A 23,468-nucleotide genomic window follows, 5' to 3' on the forward strand; every position below is an offset into this window, starting at 1 on the left:
ATGGTACAAATCATTGTGAGTAATTCCCTTCTTCTAAACATTAAAAATATAATACGAATTACATGTGTAGTAATTCAAATCTATTATCCAAACATTCCATAGATTGGATTTTTCCAAACCAATAATTAAGGGAAACCATGATAATGGATAGGTAAATGATAAGTAAATGCATGTATAACCAATGGAGTCAATAGAATATTAAAAAAAACCCAAGGAATTCATGGAACAAGCAATGCCAGCAATAATGATATTAATTTGGGTCGATTGTTCTACTTCTTGATACAAAGAACCCACCCCTGTATGCAGAATCTTCAGACTCATACAAAATGCCTCTACTATATTAGTATTTGGTTTCAGGGCTATTCCTATAACAGACCTGTTTTCATTGAAAGTTCGAAACCCAACTCGCATACAACCACCACTTCATTCTCTTCTCTTGTGGGCCGTTGTTTCCCTTCAACAAGGTTGGAATCTGGCACCTTGCCCAATCAGAGGGAATTTTACGGGCAAAATGTCCTTAATTTTTCAAAGAAAGTAGAATCTCTACCATCTCTATGTCGTCGTTAGCATTGGAGAGATCTCCACCTTTCTATTATCATGGAGCAGATGCAACTCTTTTAGCCAAAAATTTGCCAGATTTGAACGAGCTATCATCTCTAGAGTCTGATTTTGCCTCTATGCGATTATTCAACAGATTTTTTGTTGCAATATTTCTTCAAGGGACCAGGTACATTAGCTTCAGAGGCCAATGAGTTTGAAGAAGTTTCTTCTAATCAAACTATCATTCAGGGTGTCAACAGTTTTACAGTTTCCAATGATCAAAGAATGGAAGAATTCTACTATCACACGCAACAACACTTGGAATATTGATTCATGAACTCGATTATACGGAGAAATCAACATTCGTTGGGTTTGCTATTGTTAGAATCCGAAGATGAAAGAAAGGAAAGACAGGGGGACCATGCACAGATCCCGGAAATCGTTGATTTGCTGACCAAACCATTCCATATTTGATCAACATTACCATCCCGAAACTATAGTATATTCTTTCCAAGAGAAAAACTCTTTGACTAATGGAATGGTGCGAGATAAGATATTGATAACGTTTTTCAAAAAAATTAACCCGTCAAAAATACGTTCTTCACATTTCACAACACTTAACCATAAGTGGTCTTTTAAAAACTTAAAACGTATTTTACGGGTGAAAAGGCTCCTAACGTTTGCCCGAAAAATTGCAACCTGCTGCTGACTTACAAACTATCACGAAACAAGCCACAAAGAAACAAATAAATTATTTTTTTAGTTCTTCAACAAAAGGTGTAAGATGGTCCAGGCAACACTCGTTTGTACCATATCAACATTGAAAAAAGCGCACAAATATCGTTCAAAACAACGAAGGACAATCACGAGGACAATCACGATTCATTGTTATGCTTCAAGAAACAAGCAGGAAAGAAACAAATAAATAGTTTTTTAGTTCTTCAATGGCAGGTGTCGGATGGTCCTAAGTTAGGCAACACTCGTCTGTACTATATCAACATTGAAGGAACTCAGAAATTTAATTCAGAATAATAGGGAAAATTACGGAGGACAATGACTATGGAAAAACACTGAGAATAATTACGATTCATCGTTATGAAATTTGCTGCGTTGCAAAATACATCAATATAATGATGGCAAAATAAGAATTCAAATGGTACTCGGGGTGATATCTCGTGTGGTTGGGACGGTATGTTATTAACCTTTCTATCTGGGTTTGACCCACAAGTTATATAATGGGTTGCTGTCTATTGACACAATAATTGTAAACATTTGGACACTTGCTAATTTGAAGTTTCTTCCCCTCCTTTTAAAAACATAAAAACTCAAATAAATCATCTTGGAAAAAAAATATTTAAAACTTTTATAAATATTTTTTTTCGTTAATTTAGATTTCAAAATCAATTCATTCTGAAAACCATTATTTCCCTGCCGAATAAAAAATTGATAGTTCTGTAAAGTTATATAAAAAATTAAATGTATTTGATTTCGAAATAATTCCATCCCTGCTCACAGTAACGCGTACACTATTACAAATAGGGAATGATTGCGAAGTGGGCAAGGATAGAAAGCTTTGTACCCAAATTTAAGCAAGTGGAAATCCACATGTTGAGCATTTAATTGCCTTCCAGGTGTGGATATATATAATAATGCTTGCGGATGGGAAATGATCCCTATTACAGATCTGCCTCATCTTAATGATTTCAACGGGAGTTGTCTATAATGCGATTTTTTGGAGATTTCGGTGACGGAATCCGTGAAAGAAATTGAGTTTAAATCTTGATTTGTTGCAGTTAAAATGGTTTTTTAACTGCATATTTGGATTCAGCACCCTCGAAAACCCTGGCACGGTTTCATTGTGCAGAAACTAGCTATCAAACTTGCGATTCCAATAAATTCCTGCCGGATTTCGACCGGAAAAACCCGCCGGAAAGGTGGTTTTCAAAAAGTCGACAACTGCATTTCAATGGAGTTATCGCATCCTTGAAGCATCGGTGTCTGTTTCTGCAATTCTAATAAGATCATCTTAAAAATCGGAGTAGTCTAAGGAGGAATAGCCCGGTTTCCGTTGCCGCCTAAAAAATCGTCCAGCTCTGGCCGTTGGCAATCCCTCCGCCCTCCGCCACCCTCCCCTGGCAATCCTAACATTTCCTGACGAAGATAGGATCTGCGCTGGCGTTCCTGACATTCCCTGACAGATCGGACCGAGCCGCGGAGAGTTAATGCCATTTCCAATTCGAAATGAGGAATTGCAAAATCGTGCGCTGCTCACTCACCTTTCTCCTCGACTCGGCGCCTCCCGCTCTGCAGCTCGCCACCCAGGTACAATTCGGGGACACCTCCGACTCTGTTGACTGATTGAGACATGCAGCTTTTTAGCAATGGCTTGAATGGGTTTTCTTTAGTAGCCGGCTAATTTGGGACTGCTCAGTAGATGTTTTGTGGATGGTGGAATGGAAGTTTGGAATCCACGGTTCGAAGTCTTTTCCTTAAGCTTACTGCACATGACTGTCAATTCCGTCGCTTGAGATGTCTATCATTTCATCTCGCTGTTGAGGATTTCATGTTTAGCTAGTGTGCTGTAAAAGGAATGCAGATTAAACACATGTTGAAGCCTTAATTTGGAAGTTTTATGGCCATGGCTGGAATTATTTAAGCTTGTTAACAGTTTACTAGTTTTATGGCCACATGGAGTGAACTCAAATTCCTCCTCTTTGTAGGCATAATAGGCAGAATTAAGTTGTGCCCCCACTGCTCTGGACCAATATGACGTGTTGTGCCAAAGATACACAACATATTCAGCGAAATGAAATTTGAAACTTAACCTGTCATCTCATGAAGTCAACCTGAAAATAATTATGACCGCGCATTTTACCAACACATTTGGATTTGGAAATGGGCGTGATTGAATATTGAGCAATTTTTTTATTATCAGAGTCGTCATTTTACCTGTTTCTTTTAACAATAGAAAGGAGTTCGCTCAATTTATAATAATTCCAAATTTAAAGTCAGATTTATTGATTTAAACAGTGTATCCTACCAGGCTTCCATGGATCTAAAGATTTAGATTAACAATCCACGGTTTGAAGTCTTTTCCTTAAGCTTACTGCACATGACTGTCAATATATAATAATTTCAAATTTAAAGTCAGATTTATTGATTTAAATAGTGTATCCTACCAGGCTTCCATGGATCTAAAGATTTAGGTTAACAATCCACGGTTCGAAGTCTTTTCCTTAAGCTTACTGCACATGACTGTCAATTCGGTCGCTTGAGATGTCTATCATTTCATCTCGTTGTTGAGGATTTCATGTTTAGCTAGTGTGTTGTAAAAGGAATGCAGATTAAATACATGTTAAAGCCTTAATTTGGAAGTTTTATGGCCATGGCTGGAATTATTTAAGCTTGTTAACAGTTTACTAGTTTTATGGCCACATGGAGTGAACTCAAATCCCTCTTGTTTGTAGGCCTAATAGGGAAAATTAAGTTGTGCCCCCACTGCTCTGGACCAATATGATGTGTTGTGCCAAAGATACACAACATATTCAGCGAAATGAAATTTGAAACTTACCCTGTCATCTCATGAAGTCAACCTGAAAATAATTTGTGTCCCTCCCTTTAGCCAACCATCAATTCATGTTCACTTAAATTTACAGATGTCCCAAATTTTACAAAGGGATATTTATAATCAAGGGGTGTGGTAAAAAGGGTTGTTACATTTTGTGTGGGGAATGAGTGTAGATATTGTTCCATGGTTTCTCAATGACAATTTTTTTTTAATGGTTAATTTCTAACAATGATGTATTGGTTATCGACCTTCTACATGATAATTTTAATGCTAAAGGTTTTTTTATGACAAATTTTCCAGTCAAGACAACATGTATTTGAATTGTTGGTATCAAGGTCGAGAACCAATACATCAATGTTATAAATTATACCAGAACAATTAGTATTTTGATTTACTTCATGTACCATTGAGCACATTAACTTATGAAATTAATTCCATTACCTATTTAATTTGAATAAATAATTGTTTTGGGTTTTGGTTTTCTATAGCTAAACCCCCTCTAAAACCTCTATAGAGTAAGTGTTTTAATAATACACTTCATTTGTTTTTCTCAATTCCAAATGAACAATATTCACAACCAAACGTAAGAAAACCAACTCTTAATAACACATAATTAAACATTGCAGGTCAATTATATTAAACTTTGATATATACATAAAAATAGTATACCATAGTCTAACATTTAATTAATCATAACATGTCATAATTAGTTTTAAATATATAAATAATTTAAAAATCTTAAATATATTTTTTTATAAAAAATAATATAAATTAAATAAACAAATATAAAAAAATATAGAAGAAGAAGAAAGAAAGAAATTATTTTAACGTCCATGAGGCTAAAGATAGCCTATGGGACAGATTGCTTGATGTATTAGACCTTTTTTCTGTGAAGCTTCAAAATAAATGCTCTCATCTTCTCAACAAACCCCTCGCTAAATAGATTATCCCAAGAGCTAGCTGCCAGCATATCTGCATAACTTTCCCTGTTGTCTTTGAAGGCCTCACATTCTAAAATGAAATGTTTTTTTGTTTCCACTTTTCCGGAAGAACAAAAAATGCATACTCTTTCCTCCCACACTTCGTTGGGCCTTTTCGAGCGCCCTATTTCACAATGGAGTTGATGAGAATTAGTCCCTAACTAAGCAATAAGAATTTTGGCTCTCCAAGAGATATTGGCTTCTATGTATGTTTTTGGTTGATGACTATGAGTGGGATTAAACACTTCAATATAGTAATTTTTCTTTCTTCCTAGCTCCTTATCCCAAGTACACTTGTGGAACTTTTCCATAACAAAAGTTTTTATCTCTGTGTTGTTTATGGGACACGCATTCAAACAAATACCCCATTTACTAAACCATTTGTTATTTTGCTACATCCAAGTTTTTTTGCTCTTGCACAATTTATCATTAAAGACAACCTTAGGCCATCTACCCTCTTCCATTTGCTCAATTTTTTTTAAATACCTTATGTCTCGCACCATAGAAATTGCTTCAATAGGAGCAGTCCTTGTTTCACTTAACAAGATATCATAAGGAACTACACTTTTAATCTTAAGTTTGTTTGTAATCAAATGCTTCTGAATTTTCTTAGTTTGTCTCCACTGCATGTCGGATGTATTGCTAGCCTGTAGTTCACAACCATAGACAATCATCGGAATCACTAGAATCCCAAAAAGTGTTTGAGTGCTTTTCGAGTCCCATAACTTTGCCTCTCTACACCTATTTTGAAAAGCATAAAACGATTTCCAACCCCCCAAAGTTCTTTTCTTTCTACAACCATTCCAGCGTAGATTTCTGTTGAAGTCAATTCAAAGGTATTTGTAATCCACAACTTCTTCCAGAATGTTGTCTTCAAAGTAAAACTTATGCTGGTTATGTTTTCTTTTCTTAGAGAAGACCACTACTTTCGTTTTGCTAATATTAACTTACATCCCCACACTTCTACAAAAATTCTCAAGGGATAGTAACTGCTCTTGCAAACCAAGAGTCAATTTAGTAATCATAATAAGGTCATCGACATACAAAAGAAGCATTATAACAAACTTGCCCAAATAGATACCGTCACCCCTTGCGAATTTAACCACTCCTCAAGCTTGTCAATATATAAACAAAAAAGGGTAGGAGACAGTGGGCAACCTTGCTTGACCCCGATATCACTTCTAAAACTTTCAGAAATCCCTACTGAAGTTCTAGTTTTGACTTTCACCTCTTCATACATCTTATGCACAACTGCTCTCAAATGTTTAGGAACCCCAAGTTCCTCCATTATGTGCCAAATCTTATCCCTAGGAACTGAGTCAAATGCTTTTCTGAAATCAACAAAGTAACAAAATACTTCTTCCTTTTTCTCCCAAACTTTTTCAATGATGTGCCTTAAAGTTATATAATGATCAACTGTGGAATGTTTAGGTTTAAAACCTACTTGCCCTTTAGCACTCTTATCTCTTTCTTCTACCCACTTACTAATATTGTTTTCTAGCATGCTTCCAAATAGCTTTGCAAACAAAGGGTTTATCATGATGGTCCTATAATTGGAGGGATTATTGACATCACCACTCCTGAAAATAGGTATTGCTAGACTAGTTGTCCAATCTATGGGGAGCCCTTATTGTATGATGTTGTTGAAGATTTTTGTAATGTAAGGTGCAAGAATCTTTGAGCCCCACTTTAGATATTCTGCTTGGAGTTCAGCTAAGTCTTTTGCTTTTCCAACACCCAACTTCTTGATACCCATCTCTATCTCTTGTACCGTGAAGAGTTTAGTATCAGTATTGACCAACGGGGGAGGGTCAACCTTGGGAACCTGCTCATAGAGTTGTCTTGCATAGTCAAACCATTTAGAAGCTGTAATATTATTTCCAATATGTATCTTTTTCAGTTGGAGCTCCTTCCAAAATAATTTGGGATTATTTTTCCCAATGAAAATTAGTTATTCCCTCTTTGAAACCATGAAATCAGACTTTTTCTTACTTAATAACTGTTTGTAAGCTTTGAGTTTTATGTTATCCTTGTTTGACTCTTTCCACGTTCTCCTTGCCTTTTTGCATTCCTCATCAAACCAAACATTAACAAGAAAGCAATTTGTTTCAGACTTCTTAATTTTTTTCTCTTTTGCACTTTGCAAGTGTGCATTGAATTAAATGTGTTAATTCATGACTATGAAGGCTGTGAATTGTAATTTTCTTCTTCTCGAAGAGTCTCTCTAGCATCATTTTGAAGGTATTACAATTTTCTAGGCTCAAAAGAATTCTTCCCTGTGAGAGATTTTGTTGGACACGCTGAATTTTTTACTCCAATTGTTTCTTTCCAATCTAAGAGAAACATAAATAAATTGGCTTGTGATCTGATTTCAAATCCCACAGCTAATCTCCAATCAAAAATTTCTCCATTTTTTCACACAAACCATGCGAGAAAATTACATAATCTACCACACTTGCTCCATTGTAAGTATTGCAAGTGAAATTACCGTATTTTGCCCATCTAGTCAAGCCATTACAACTAACTATATCAAAGGCCCCACATAGAGTAAGCAATTGTTCACCAAAGAGATTGTAGCCCTTTTCCTCTGAAATTCTTTCCCACTCATGGTTACTTTCTTCTGTAAGCCAAATAGGGTCACAATCATCTTTACAACAAAAAATGCTAGCCTGCTCACTTGCAGTGTTAGCATTGAAATCACCCACTATAAGGAATTCACCTAGCTGCGAATATGTTGCAATATCCGCTTTTAAGGCTGCAAATGGATCTTTGTGGTTAATCCCTCTACCTTTGTATATTTTTGAAACCTACGACACAAAATAGCATGTTGCAATTCTGATGTAGTTTCCATTTTCTGATATTTTAAACCAAATGAATTGCTTATTTGAGTCTTCTTTTTCTAACTGAATGAGACGACCTTCTTTCTCCCTTTGCCATTCCCTGATGCCTTGTTCCACACTGCCATCTTCCATTATCCTTCAAACAGAGGTGTCTTGCACCTTTCATGCTCACATTGTGTTTCTATGAAGCAAATTATGTCCCTATCTTCTGCAATATGCCCTAACCCAAGTCCTCGTCTCCATAGGTAACCTTTGCAGTTCCAACAAACTAATATTAAGGAAACCTGGGTATGACTTGATTACTATTTATTTTGACATGCAAGACTCACACTTGAGTCTTTGTCCTTGCTTTCCCATACTCACCTTGTTTTCTGATTTCCTGTTGAAGATTTTGTTGCCTCTTCTTTATTACCATCGTGTTCTCTATTTTGGAAGGAGGTCCAAATCGAGCTATCACAACTTTGTCTTTGTAAATCCATGCTATCTTGCCTTCATCTCTTGCTGCACTAACCTTTAAAATTTCCTCCCTTCTTTCCTCCTGTTGTTTTACAGTTAAATCTTCTTTTAAGAAAAAACGAGAACCCCTCAAGAGATGTTTATTGCTTAGAATGATATATTTATCACACAAGATAGGCATAATGACTTTTATGGGCTTAGCTCTCTCCCTATTAAACTTACCCATCGTCCATGCTTGGCATATTTGTCCTTGCTAAAGTAACTTGTCTTTCAAGAAGTCTCTTGCAAGGTCAAGAGTACATTCATTTTTCCCATAGTCTTTCACCCTTTTAATAATTATGTTTGATGCCCTATTTTGTCTTTCCTTGCCTTCACTATCTTGCATGTTGTCAACTTTAATATTTGTTTCTCCTTCCTTATTAATAGAATTGTTAATAACTTGAGCCCAAGATTTCGAAACTTTGGTGGAATCTCTTTTCATTTCTTCTCTTGTGTTCTCTTCATGGTTGTTTATTTGGGCAATCATTTTCCTTTTATCCTGGAATGATTTCACATTCACCACTTCTATTCTTTCCATTACAGATTTCTTTATGTTTTGCACATCCGTCTTCATGCATTACCATTCGTCTTCCCTATCAGGAGAGCTTCTTGTAACAATGCCACTTGTTCTTTTAAAAGTTTATAGCTTTCTGCTAAAGCCTTGTTCTCAGCCGTTATTATATGAATTTTATGATCTATTTCATGCCCTTTAGGTTTTAAAACCTCCAACCTTTGTTTTGCATTTAACAATTCTTTCACATAAAAATCAGATTTTCAGGTGAGAGGTGTGTATGTGAGACTATATAAGGCAAAATCACCAATGACTTTTCCTCTCGACTTCTTGTTGCCACGTGCTTATAGAGGAGACTTGATTGAGTGCTTTTTGCGAAGGGCTCGAGTACTTTTCTTTTTAGACTGTTTCTTCCTTGTTTGCTCCCATTTTAGACGAGCTATTCTTCGTTTTAAAATGTCCAGATATTGTTTGGCATTGGTCCAAACCCACTTCCCAGCTTTGGCGGATGAGGCAATTTTCACTTGTCATAAATCATTTGTCTCCACATGTTCTGAAATTTCTTGTTCCTTTGTCATGTTTGAATGCATTTGCTACTCCTTGCTCGTTGCTCGATACTTCTGCTGCATAAAAGCTCCCTACTCTCACACTGCTTATTGTTCATTGCGCATTCCTTTCACTGCTGACCACACTGTTCACACTGCTCAAATAGCTGCACTGAACAAAGAAGAACTCATTGTCGCTCCTAAAAAACCTTCTCAAAGAAAATTACGGCAGAAAAGTTCCCACAAAATTCTTTATACAGACTCTTAAAATAATTGATGTCGTGCTCTTCTTTTCTGAAATTCTGCAAAAATCTCCGATAAAAATACGTTTAACATTAAACTCTCATGAGAATTAACAATATCACTTAAGATTACCACTTTACGCTTTGCCAAGATTTGAAACCAACACCCTTCGAAATCTTTGCTTTGTCGCCTGTCGTGGAAATTGACCACGAAAAGAAAATGAAAATCGCATAACGAATATCTGCAAGCCCAACGAAATAGTAACACAGTATCACAGTGAGAGAGACTAACAGTTCACTTAGACCTTTCCCAACTTCCGAGAAAATCTCAGAGCCTACCAAATTAGCAACATAAGAGCAAGGTCCGTGTAGACCGTCAGGAACGCCCTCTCGGTTGATTGTATGATTATATTTAGTTGATCCTTTTCTATGGTGTATTTAGTTAATCATATATTTATAAATTTTATATTATGATTATTAATATTGCATTTATCATTTAAATAATGAATATACGCGTTTAACCATAATTACGTATACGAATGTCCATTCTTATCCATTGAATGGACTCCCATCCTATCATCTATTTTATAAAAAATAATACAAAAGAAAAAAGGAAAATAAAGAAAATATATTCGTTAACTCTATTATCTAATAGAAAATATTATAATTATTAATATTTCATTTATCACTTAAATAATGGATACACACTGCCATCATATCCTTCTTATTTCTTAATTAAGTGAATACAACTTTTACAGCATTTTTAATTGATTTCATGACATCACAATTACATATCCGATTACTATTTTTTAAATATAAATATATTTCATGACATAACAATTAAATATTCTATTACTATTTTTTTAAATATATTTATAAATATGTTGACATCACAATTAAATATGTTATTAAAAAATTATTAAAAATGCCATAATCATATTTTCTTTTCAACATTTAGATTAATCAAGAAGCGATCATACATTCAATAAATTATCAAAAATGGCATAATCATAGCTATCTTTTCCAGCATTTAGATGGATCAAAAAGCCTTAAGTAAATTATTACTATTCTCACGAGGATAGAAACTCACGCGTACACTATTAGAAATTGATTCCGATGTGGGCAATGATAGAAAGCTTGAAAGCTTTGTACCCAAACTTAAGCTAGTAGAAATCCACGTGTTAAGCATTTAATTGCCTTTCAGGGGTGGATATATATAAATAATGCTTATTGATGAGAAATGAGATCCCTATCACAGATTTGTCTCATCTTAATTTCAATGGACATTTAGGGTAGAAATTTCAAATCTGCAACATTTTTATTGGTTAAATTTGATTTTTTTAAGTAATATATGGTTTACAATAAGTTTTGCAAGGTGAAACCAACTAAATCATGTTTCAAATCTTTTTAAATATATGACTTGCTATTATTTCAACTCAAAGAATAGACTTCTTGTTTCTGGGAAAAATTTTAAATGTATTTGAAATGCAAATCACCTGTCAATTGCCATCAAATTCCATCCCTATTATGCTATATATATATAATCCAAAATTTCAGGAAGCTCCTCTCTGTTCAAACATGTACCGCCATCGACACTGAATTCAAAATACTAGGAATTGCCTGTGGAGGGTGGCAATGGCGATTGAGCTGGGTTCTGACCCAATAGTTCAAAGAAGCTTAGAGTTCTACGTTAAACTTGCTAGTATTGCTCTTCTTCTTGCATTGGTGGTGACATGGGCCTTCTTCTTTAGGGGAAGAAACTTGAGATTGACTCTGGGGCCATTTCCATTTCCAATTATTGGAAAAATTCACATGATGGGACAACTTCCACACAAAGTGTTAGCAGATCTTTGTCTCAAATGCGGGCCACTCACGTCTCTACGCCTCGACTCCGCCCTCACCTTAGTCGTCTCCTCTCCGGATATGGCCAAGGAATTCCTCAAGGCTCATGATTTGTTTTTCGCCAGCATACCTACCTCTAGCGCCACTAAGTACTTGTGGTACAAATCCTCCGACATCACGCTTTCTATGTATGGCTGCTATTGGAGGCAAATGTGTAAACTCTATGTTTTATTTTTCAGAAGAAAAAAATAGACTTTCATTCCAATAACAAAGAAAGTTACATTTTCATGGATCTATATCAAATCATAATAAGTAGTTAACAATGGAATCTACAGATCAACTCATCAAAGAAGAAGATCGTCCACAGGACAGTTTCTCAACAGCAGATGAGCCAAAAAGAAAGAAAATCAGAGGAGTCTAGAGGGTTCCCGACCCAAATGGACATCGTAAAAAAAGAAGACCAAATCACAACATCAGAAATGAGAATGAAATATCAAACGATCCCATACCACAACCCCTGTGATCAGAGAACTTTTCAAAGAACATAAACCCTGGACAAAGGGAGAGACCCAATTTTGAGAGCACATCAGCCTCCATGTTCTCCTCCCTATAAACATGTTGAAAGGAGACCACTAAGAAAGAAGAGATAATGTTCCTAATCAGTTGAATCCAATTGCAGAGAACTGGAACCTCAAGAGAGCAACGACCCTGAATCCAGTTGATCAAAACAAGGGAGTCACCAAAAATAAGAATATTATCAATGCCCAGCCAGGAAGAGCACTAGAGAGCACCCCATTACACAATCAGCTCAAATCTACAATTGTCCCCCCTGCCACCATACTAGAAGAGATGACAATGAATAGAAGGGTCCAAGTGTAGCGAGACACCACATCCACAACCCCCTTTAGAAGAGGCACCATCAAAGGAACAGATAGGGAAAATTCTAGCCAAATCAACATATGAGACATATTGAAGGGAGTTCTTTGGAATCAAGGGACCAATTTCCTGGAAAAAAACCACAATGTCTAGAGAAATAGGCTTAGTCACAAGGAGTTTACCCTAAAAAATTAGAGCATTCCTTGCTCACCAAATCCCCCAAAAGATATAGAGGGGGACAGTTCCATGGGATTTAGCTCTGATATTCCATAGACTGAAACATTCGTGAATGGAGGGCACATCATTAATATGAGGGACACCCAAAAAGGAGGCCACCTTCACCCATATTTCAGTAGCAAAGGGGCAGTGTAGAAAAAGGTGGAAGCAGTCCTCAAATTCTTGCCTACACAGGCAATACTAATGAGGACCAAAGAAGTATCTTCTATGTAAATTGTCCCAAGTTAGAATATGGTTGTGAATGACCAACAACAAGAAACACTTGATCTTCAAGGGGGATTCCCACTTCCATAGCAGAGAGGTAATACTAGAGAAGGAAAATGATTGGGATGTGGAGGTGATGTGATCATAAGATTCCTTCACCAAAATCCTATCATTTCTAATGTGTCTGCCCCACAAAAGCACAAGCACATTCCCATCTCTGCGTCTTACAATTGTTGAGCTCAAGAAGAATAGATTTGTTTTGCTTCATAAGAGAAGATGAAGTTTCTGCGATGATTCACTCTATTAATATTTCATATCATGAAGGATTTTCTCTTGTGAACATTAACAAGGCTGTGTCAGCCCTTAGGATTGATATAATCTACAAGATTTCCTTTGGTAGAAATTATATTGACCAACACTTAATGGACAGTGGAGGGATCCACTCAATGATCAACGAAACGTTTCAGTTAGAAGGGTCTTTCAACATCAGAGATTACATACCATACTTGGCCACAAAGAAAAGCCACTAGCCATCCATGAGGGAGTAGAGAGGCCGTGAAGATGAATGCGAGCAAATGAAAAATTTTCGATGAAGTTTGGCCCCAAGAAATAAACTACCACAAGTTAAATAGTTAGAGAACTATACTAGATTTCTAGTGAAGGAAAAGAGGGGAATAGAACTTGAGGAGTGAAGGGAGATCAAAAAGAAAAACAACGATGAATAAGCTAACCAAGAATGGATGTATAACAACATTGAATATATGGACAAAGATTAAGAGAAAAATCTTATGTATACCTGAGATTTTCATACCAGGGAGAGCTATAAGAATTTGACATCCACGAGAGGCGATTTTGACACCTTTTGCTGCCAACCTAACATTCCAATTTGCATGTTGAGAAGATAAGTTTAGAAACATAAACAACAAGCTCAACTTTTCCAATCAAAGCAACACATGGAAAGTAGCCATGTAATACTAAGAATGTTGACTTGTGCAACTAAAACTCCAGCTACCAAAGACGAGGATGGAAGTTGTGATATGGCCTCACGAGGCTTGACTGAGGTGAGCTCAGTAGAACCCTATGTGGAGAGAGCTCAAGGTAGAAGATGGGGTGACTGACCGCATGACAAGGTGGTTGGTATTAGAGTTCAGGTAGGCTCACAGTAGAAGGGGAGCCATATTGATAATCAAACAATTTCGTTCATTTCCCACTCGAGGATTGGATCATCTTGGTAGAGAAACTTCCTTCAATAATGGTAGATGTGTAATTCCTTCAACACTAGCTCCTGAAAGGAAACTCAATTGGTGACGACCGTGAAAATGAAATCTTATATACGAGAATTTTTCGAGGTTCAAACCCCCTGATTCACATGTGCCTGCGGAAGGGACATACTTAAGCAACTATAAGTTATAATGGTAGTGGTTGGGATCAACCCCGTGTATTCCTTCAATACTAAATGTGGAGTTGATAGTGAAATTGATGCATATTATAAAGTGGAGATGAATCTCTACCATTAATAATTTTGTTATATATATATATATATATATATCCTGATTCACCTGTTTCTGCGGAAGGGGCATACTTAAGCACCTATAGGTTATAATGGTAGCGGTTGGAATCAACCCCATGTATTACTTCAATTACTGAATGTGGAGTTGATAGCGAAATTTATACATATTATAAAGTGGAGATGAATCTCTACCACTAAGAATTATATATATATATATATATCTATATATATATATATATACATAATTTTTTATAATTAATAATAATAATTTAAAATAGAGTTATAATTACCCGAAAGGCGTTTTCTTTTCCAACTTTGAGTGACCAAACACTGTTCACCTCGCCAATCAAAAGTGTTTATTTTCATCATTTCCTCCACTTAAAAATTAACATTTATCTCAAGTACCCGGGGCTGGTAGTGGCATTTGAAGCACTCAGATCTGCAAGCTTACCATGTCCAGTCCTTCCTTGCAATTACCTAGGTTGACAATCTCCTTCTTCACCTATGTGCACTCTGGAAAAATTCGGCTCTCAGGGCAAAGTCTCAAAGTGGAGACTTCGGCTTGCAAGCTCACCCTCATAAACCTGCCGCTTCGAATGGGATTCGATTGACTTTGAAGCAGGTGTGGTAGTGTAGTAATGTCAGGGATGCACCGAGATCAAACCTTGAAACCAATTTTCCAAGTTGGAGGGCTCGAATAATCTCTGTAGCGATGGGCCACAAACTTTCCCTTCTTAGTATTCTATTTCTCCTTGCTTTTCCAGTATGCTTCGAGGCATTTTTCTCACCTCCTCTATTAGTCAAATGCAAAAACAACATAAGAGGATGCCAAATCTTTAATTATCAAGGAATTTGGGATGATCGCAACATTTGCAGAGCTGTAAAGGCTGTGTCACCCAAAACAAAAGCCGACATCTTACGTGTTGTAGCTCAAGTTGTGAAAAAGAAGCAAAAGATCAAAGTGGTAAGCACTCTGGCTCATAGCCTCTCAAGGCTAGTGTGTGTTGGAGACCATGGATTGATTATCTCAACTGAAAACTATGCATATGTTATTGGAGTAAAAAAAAAACGCAATTACAATTATAGTCCAAGGCAGCACGATGATGAGGGATGTTATGGAGGAAGCTGTGAAGGAAGTCTTGGCTCTTCCACCGTGATTTACTCGAACAATGTCTTTGCGATGGGTGTTGTTTCAATGGGATCCCATGTTAGTGGTCTCATGGGAAGAGGGAGTGGTGTTTATGAATACATTTTTGAGCTACAGGGGAAAATAATCTGATCATATGAGACTGTATCCTGATGCAGCTTTAAGTTCCATGGCTTCCGTCGGTGGTGCTTAGCTTCATGGGATAATGGTGAAATGACCCATCTGATTCTAGATAATAGGGGAATCTCCAAAAGTCTGTGCTTGTAAATTTCTGTTGAATATATAGGGATTTCTGTTTTATTATAAGGATTGAGATTAGTTTCTTTGTTCAAGAGATTTTGATTGTGTTGTAATGCTTGTAAAGGTAATTAATGCAAAAAAGAATGGTATTAATGTATCTGCCAGGGATTTTAGGGTAATTGATAGTATTTGAAGCTGTGGTGTGCATTTATGGATAGTATTTTGCAAGGTATGGTGTCTGTTTGGGCTAAATAGAAGTCATTGGGTTGTTATGAAATTTCATCACCTTTTTTTGTTGTAGATATCAAGGAGTTAATTCGGAGATTCTATATCATTATCCAAGCAACAATGGGAAGAAGCCCCTTGTGAAAATATGTTGCAAGGATATTAATGGTTAGAGTGGAAGTAGTAAGCATTTGAATAGACTCGAAGGTTTGGAGGGAAAAGGTATAATGAGCATGGTCAGATCGAGGATCAAAGGAGCATCCTCATCTATGAGAAGCTCTGATAATGTTGGCATCTATAAAGAGTAAGAACATGATAATAAAAATGGGAATGTGAATGTTGTGCCTGGACCACTGGAGTAACTTGTTGAAGGGAATTAACCGTCCAATGATCCCAATGAAGGTAATGATGATTTTTTCTTGTGGTGTAAGAAAAAGAGGCCTCGAGACCACAAAATTGAATCCATAAGTTTGATGGAGGATTCTAGTATTCATGGTAGGAAATCCGTACAAGTGAATGCCATGCTTCGAAATCTGAAAAATAGAAATTTCTTGTGCAATCCCATGTAACGGTTCATTCAAGGAGCACCACTTTAAGGCCTTGCAATCCGGTCTGGGAACATAGCCATGGATTCATCAAAAGGTTAGTTGATTTTCACTTCCATAAACCAACAACTAATCTTCTTCAGTTTAAATTTAGAGATTGGGTTGGTACCATGCAGTCAATGAGTAATATTATAGATGTTCAGAAAGTTTCTCGGTTTCACATTTTTTGTTTTCTCTTGTTTTTTATTTAACTTTATCGTTAGACATGCCCAATTGATTTTTGTATTTGGATAGACTAAAAATCAATTCTACTAGGAATTATGAAAATTTAAATGGTGCCCACCTTCTAAATAATGGTATTCAGCAAAAGGTTGATAGGCATTCACCATCTCCTGTGGAGAAACATGCCAAAGCAGTTGGTTTCTTCAGTCCAAATGCCATTGGAACCACTAGAGTATCTGATGCAGCACGTAATTCCACACAATATGATATAGCGGCTTGTGTTCCTCTAAAGAAGATATATATGGAAATATTTGAATGGACAAGAATTTCACTGCAATTGTCCTAGAAAGAAAAGGAGGATGATTTTCTTTTCATGAAAGGAACAAAACTTTCCCAGTGACTCAAAAAGCGTCTCAAATATGTTGAGAAGCTTCTACAGGTGGCAAAGACTGTGGACACATGTTGTCAATTTATTGTCATTTTGTTTTCTTCGTGTACACAAGCATGGAAGGAAGGAGGGCTTGTATCTAACATGCTTTTTGTTTTGTTACATAGAATTTCTTTCCTGGAAGTTGGCTCTCAGATTTAGCAAGGGCACGCTACAAAGTTAGAGAGAAAAAAAGTACTAAGAAGGTTTGTTTTTTCCTTGTTTCTCTATTATGGCCTTTATTGTTTCTCTATAGATTTGGGTCACTTCTAGTGTGGGCCTTTTTTGTTTGGCAAGCATTTTCTTTGATTGTGTTCAACCTTTTCAGATTATGAAGAGTCTCAATCCATTCCATATTTTTTTGTTACATTTCTACTACAAAAACCAAGGGGTCTGAAGGCAATGGAAATTTCAGACAATGATTCAGACTGATGTGGCTAGGCATGGACAAATATCCAAGTTTTTCCACTTTTTCCATGTTTGTCATTGTGTAGATTGTTTGCTCATTAATTCGTCGGATCCAGGCTAAGTCTTCTTACTCTGTAAAATGTCAGTAGATTGATTGCAAATTTTTGGGGGAGAGTTTTGCTGGAAAGTTGCTCTGTAGTTGCAATAAATGTCAGGTTTACTTTGGTTATTTGTTTCCAATGATATGGTAAGATTTTATTCGAAAATATTGTATAAAGCCTACATCTATAGGTAAGCGATCAGATTGGCAAGGTAAGATACGGAGAGGCACCCGCTAAGGGGCCGAACCGGGCGAGGCCTGAAAGGTGTATACTGGATTTTTGAGACCAATGATGTAGGTCAAGAGGGCCGGGCAATCTGGGATACTGACCTTCGGATATATATGCTCCTAGCTATCCAACTTATACTACTGGTCCTCGTTCAAAGACTGCATCTGGAGACACAACTCCTCCGGTTTGTATGTCATTACGACCATCAATGGCTTTCCTAAACAAGTTTTAAAGGTGACCTATAGGGAATGAGTTCTGGCACAACCATTCAAGACAGTGAGAATGACTTCTTGTATTTACTTTTGGATTTGTAGATATTTTGAACAATAAATTCATTATATCTCTGAATCATTTCATCTTTGTGTTTAGCAACTCATTGTCTTATAAGCAAGGAAATTCTTTGCAGATTTGTTGTACAATATTCATTTCACAGGTTAAAAACATAAATTGTGGGAAACTATTGTGAGGATCAATTACTTGTTTATCCAATGATACATTTTTATTACAGACAAAGATTTATTAATCAACAATAATCCTATGTTTTACCTATTATGGTTTGGTTTTAATTTGTCTATGGTAAGCTTGGAAAAATGAGACTGTGATGCCAACCTTCTAAAGAAATATAACTTTGCAGTTTGTAATGAAATGTACCTTTGGGATTTTGTTTTATAGGTCTTTAGTGTCATGGATAGCTTGGGCCCTTCAATTGCAAAGAAAAACTTTACGTAGGCAAAGTAGACTAGGTTTAGTAGCATTAGTAACAACTCCAACCACATCAACACTAGCTACAACAAGGTCTCATTTTCGCAAGTGTGATGTAACCATTTTGTAAATTTGGCCTTTTGATCAACTAAATATCATCCATTTTCTTCCATGTATGATATTCTAATTTTAGATTATTGGAAGACATTTATTGGATTTCTTTTAGGTTCATTTCAGCAGAAGCACAAATAGCTTAAATGAAATATGTCTTCTCAGTGTGAGAAGGATTGATAGTAAATTGATTGCTTACTCTATATTTTTGTAGGTATGCAGAAGTTGGTCTTTAATCTGTGTCAGAACACAATTGAAATGTGTCTTGGACACATGGTCCACTATTTGTTTTGGATCTTGAAATTGCCATTTCTAAAATTCTATATATTTAACATTTTGCTTTGGAAAACATAACTACCCTCCATTTCTCAAATGTCATATAGTAAAGCATAGAATGAGGAGGGACCATGAAGGGGAATGATACAATCATTACTATGCCATTGTTCTTGGATATTTATGTTAATGTAACTTTTTTCCTAAATTTAATCTCCTGCTACTATAGAAACTCAAGTTTTGATTGTATTTAATTGTCCATATATTTCGCTTGATTATTTCCTTCCACATTTCTCTACTCTTCCTATAGTCGTTCTTTTACAGCTCTAGGTGCAATTGTTAGTTTAATTAATTTTAATGATTTTTCAAACCTAAAAAAATAAGTGTTAATCTCTCTCATATCTTGAGTGGGCTTAATGGTTAGGAGCATGTGTCTCCTCCTAGGAGGTCATGGGTTCAAAACCAGAAAAGGGTAGAGTATGTATGCCTTCGAAAATTAAATAATAATAATAACAAGGCCGCCACTTACTTTAATAAAATATTTTAATGTCTTTATATGCTGTATGTACTCCAAACAATAATAAAATTGTAAAATGAGTTATATGAATATTTGCTTAAATATAATCAAACATATATATATATATATATATATATATATATATATATTATATTGACATAACAAGTTAATAATTATTTATTTAATATTGAATGATAACAATTTTTTATATAATGCTCATATTATAGTACACATGTGAGAGTTGTACAAATTGTACAGATGTTATTTTTATATTTTTTTTCAAATTTATATTTTTTAAATTATGTTTATTTAAAATAGAAAATAAAACCCATAAAAATTGTTTATTCAATACTTTACACCAATGAAAAAATGATATTTTTCAATTTAATTATAAACCATTTGTGTTTATGGTACATAGTAATTAATATATAATGTTATTTTTCAAATTATTTATAGTTATTGTACATAGTAATTAGTGATATAGTATATAATAATTAATAATATAGTACACAAAAGTTAATTTTTGCTATTATTAGACAATAAGAGGGGAGAAATTTCAACCAATCATATTTGAGATAAATAGAAATAAATTTTATTTAAAAATAATAAATTTAATTTCATAATGTTAAACTTTGAATAGATTTTAAATTTTTTTTAATAAAAAAAAACTAATAGCAAATCAATAAAAAACTAAATTATATCGTACCGCTACAAAATATAATAATATATAAATGTATTTATTTTCCTAGTAAACTTGTTTATCAAAGTAATGCTATCAAAGACATCCCGTCCATCATCACTTTCGCTTCAGTGCTTACCCATTGATGGAGAGATGGAACAGTCTCAATAAAGACCCACATAATGAGAATCAAGGACCAATGGGATAATAAATGAAAAATTACTGATAAGCTACGTGGGCCTCTCGGATTTTGCCTTGGAACTGCTCCATGACTGGTAGGTAGGAGATCACACATTATTGCATGGTTCTCTGTGTATCTCTATTACAAATTCAACCGTCTGTCTAGGGAGCTCGGAGTCATGATAATGGTGATTGAATTGGTTTCTGCGTGTCCAGTTCATGAATGCCCATACTTTTATTTTAATCTCGCTACTGTTATTCTTCTGGCCGTCGTGACGGCATGGAGTTTCTTATTCCGGGGAAGAAAACAGAAGCTTCCTCCGGGGCCTTTTCAGTGGCCGATTGTTGGAAACCTTCTAATGATGGGAGAGCTTCCACACCAAACAATTACAGCTCTCTCTATGAAATATGGGCCTCTCATGTCTCTCCGCCTCGGCTCCTATCTCACTTTGGTCGTCTCTTCTCCAGATGTGGCCGAGGAGTTCCTGAAGACTCATGATCTGGCTTTCTCCAGCAGATCTCCAACCATGGGTTCGAAGTACTTGTGGTATAATTCCTCCGACATCACATTTTCTCCCTATGGTCCTTACTGGAGGCAGATGCGTAAAATCTGTGTGTTACAGTTGCTGAGCTCAAGACGCATAGATTCCTTCCGCCACATAAGAGAAGAGGAAGTCTCTGCTATGATTCGCTCTATTGCTAATTCGGATCTGCATCCTGTGAACATTAGCAGGGCCGTGTCAGCCCTTGGGATTGATATAATCTGCAGGATGGCCTTCGGTAAAAAGTACTGTGACCAAGACCTAATTGGTGGCATTGGGATCAACTCAATGATAAAGGAAACGTTTGTACTAGCAGGGTCTTTGAACATGGGAGATTTCATACCATACTTGGCATGGATGGATCTTCAAGGTCTCAACCGTCGATTGAAGAACATACACAAGATCCAAGACGACTTGTTAGAGAAGATACTAGAGGAACACGCTTCGCCACCGCAGAATAACCCCAACTACATGCCAGATCTCGTGGATGTTTTGCTCGCGGCCTCTGCGGATGAAGATATGGAGTTCCAAATTACTCGAGACAATATAAAATCTGTCATCTATGTATAGATTCTCCCTGCAATTATTAGATTTCAATGACTTAAATCGAATATGAAATGATGATTATATCTTGACATTTGTTTTGTTGGCAGGATATCTTGTCCGCTGGTTCGGACACGTCGTCTGGAAGCATAGAGTGGGCAATGTCCGAACTGCTGAGAAACCCTCCAGTTCTGAAGAAGCTTCAGGACGAGCTGGAACGCGTAGTTGGAATTGGGCGTATGGTACATGAATTCGATCTGCCTTGTCTCGTTTATTTACAAGCTGTGGTGAAAGAAACGTTACGACTCCACCCACCTGCGCCGCTTTCCCTTCCCCACGTATCTGTGGAGGATCGCACTGTGTTGGGCTATGAAATTCCTCGGGGAACTCGCCTTTTAGTGAATTTATGGGCAATTGGAAGGAGCCCGAAGTCATGGGGGGAAGATGCTGAATGTTTCCGGCCAGAGAGATTCATGGACGTAGGGTTCCTGGATGCAAAAGTGCAAAACTTTGAGTGGATTCCATTTGGAGCCGGAAGGAGAGGATGCCCCGGACAGCAATTGGGAACGCTTGTTGTAGAGTTCGCCGTGGCGCAGCTCACTCACTGTTTCAACTGGAGGCTCCTCGATGAGCAAAAATTGGATATGTCTGAAAAGAATAATGGAATTAACATTTCAAAGGCGCATGAACTCTTGGCCGTTCCAACCCCTCGATTTCCGATATTGTAGTTCGCAAGATATATGTGTATGGACTTGTTTATTGTCTTTCCAGGCAGAGAATCAGAGGCAGAGAACCAGGCAGAGAATCTTTCCACCTGTGGTCCTGTTCTTTGGCGTTTGTTGGCAACCCTTATCCCGATTGCAGATTACCTTTATTACTTGAGTACGTGGCTTTGCCGGCCCACTTCTCTCTTATAGGGCACCTTATTTCCAAGCCTATACGATATTTAATGCACCTTAAAGAGCATGACGGGACAGCCCTTTAAGATGCCGGATACCCTCTTGGCCTTTAATACATCGCTGCATGCGCATATATATATTCTTTTCAGCCAGGAAAAACGACTGTTTTATATTATATAAGAAAGAGTACATAATTCAGAATATTGGGCAACTGTGGCCACCTTCTGTGTGTATCCATCCTATATATTTGACATTTATGTATGATAGTTCGCATTTTTCAATATGTTCGTCAACACTATGTGGCACTAATGAGTAAACAAAAAAGTAGGGTACCAACTTATCTACCTGTACACAAGCACTATATACCTTCGTTTATATGTGTCATATACAAAAAAGGAAATATAAAATGAAAACATATAGATGAATACTTATCTTTATCGGCGGCAATTTTCATTGTCTTGTGTTTGTAGTATATGATCATTGGAGTTGTCTATAATGCGATTTTTTGAAGATTCCGGTGACGGAATCCGGCGAAGAAATTGAGGTCAAATCTTGATTTCTTGCAGTTAAAATGGTTTTTTAACTGCATATTTGGATTCAGCACCCTGAAAAACCCCTGGGACGCTTTCATTGTGCAGAAACTAGCTATCAAACTTGCGATTCCAATAATTCTTGCCGGATTTCGACCGGAAAAGCTTTCAAAAAGTCGCGTTATAGACAACTCCATGATCATTACCTTGGTATGAGGAAGCTTCTAGTATTTATGGTGAGTGTATCTATTTTTATCTCGATGTACATTTTGTATATGATCATTGCCTTGGTATGTGGAAGCTTCTAGTATTTATGGTGAGTGTATTTATTTTATTTTGATGTACATTTTGTGTGGTTCATAGGTTGTTTTGGATATTTGATCTACATTTTGGTTATGGCACTGTCTAATATGTTATACAATGGAATTCGGAAAAGTGGTCTTATTGTTTTTCAATAAATTTTAACTAATCTTGAAGAGAGTTATATAGAATCTTATTTTATGATCAATAATGGTCCAAGAATCCCCAAAAAAAATATCTGTGAGGGATGTCCATGAAA

The 23,468-nt window shown here is 36.3% G+C and overlaps 1 protein-coding gene and 1 pseudogene across 1 annotated transcript; both read left to right on the forward strand.

Moving 5' to 3' along the window:
* Positions 1-554: 554 nt before the first annotated feature.
* On the forward strand, positions 555-17,628 carry LOC149233146 (uncharacterized; annotated as a pseudogene).
* A 2,783-nt stretch (positions 17,629-20,411) lies between these two features.
* Positions 20,412-22,758, forward strand: LOC149233147 (cytochrome P450 71AU50-like). Its single transcript, XM_089376662.1, has 2 exons — positions 20,412-21,501; positions 21,591-22,758. The coding sequence occupies exons 1-2, from the start codon at positions 20,575-20,577 to the stop codon at positions 22,206-22,208; spliced, it is 1,545 nt and encodes a 514-aa protein (XP_089232788.1). The 5' UTR covers positions 20,412-20,574; the 3' UTR covers positions 22,209-22,758.
* The last annotated feature ends 710 nt before the right edge of the window (positions 22,759-23,468 follow it).

This window comes from Pinus tabuliformis, chromosome J (assembly GCF_031772625.1).
Source record: "Pinus tabuliformis cultivar Carrire ecotype Pingquan chromosome J, CPIR1, whole genome shotgun sequence".
In the NCBI taxonomy this organism is placed as follows: Eukaryota; Viridiplantae; Streptophyta; class Pinopsida; order Pinales; family Pinaceae; genus Pinus; species Pinus tabuliformis.

Coding starts and splice junctions, on each gene's coding strand:
- LOC149233147 (XM_089376662.1), top strand. CDS start 20,575: ATGATAATGGTGATTGAATTGGTTTCTGCGTGTCCAGTTCATGAATGC. Junction 21,502..21,590: donor ATATAAAATCTGTCATCTAT/GTATAGATTCTC, acceptor TTTTGTTGGCAG/GATATCTTGTCCGCTGGTTC.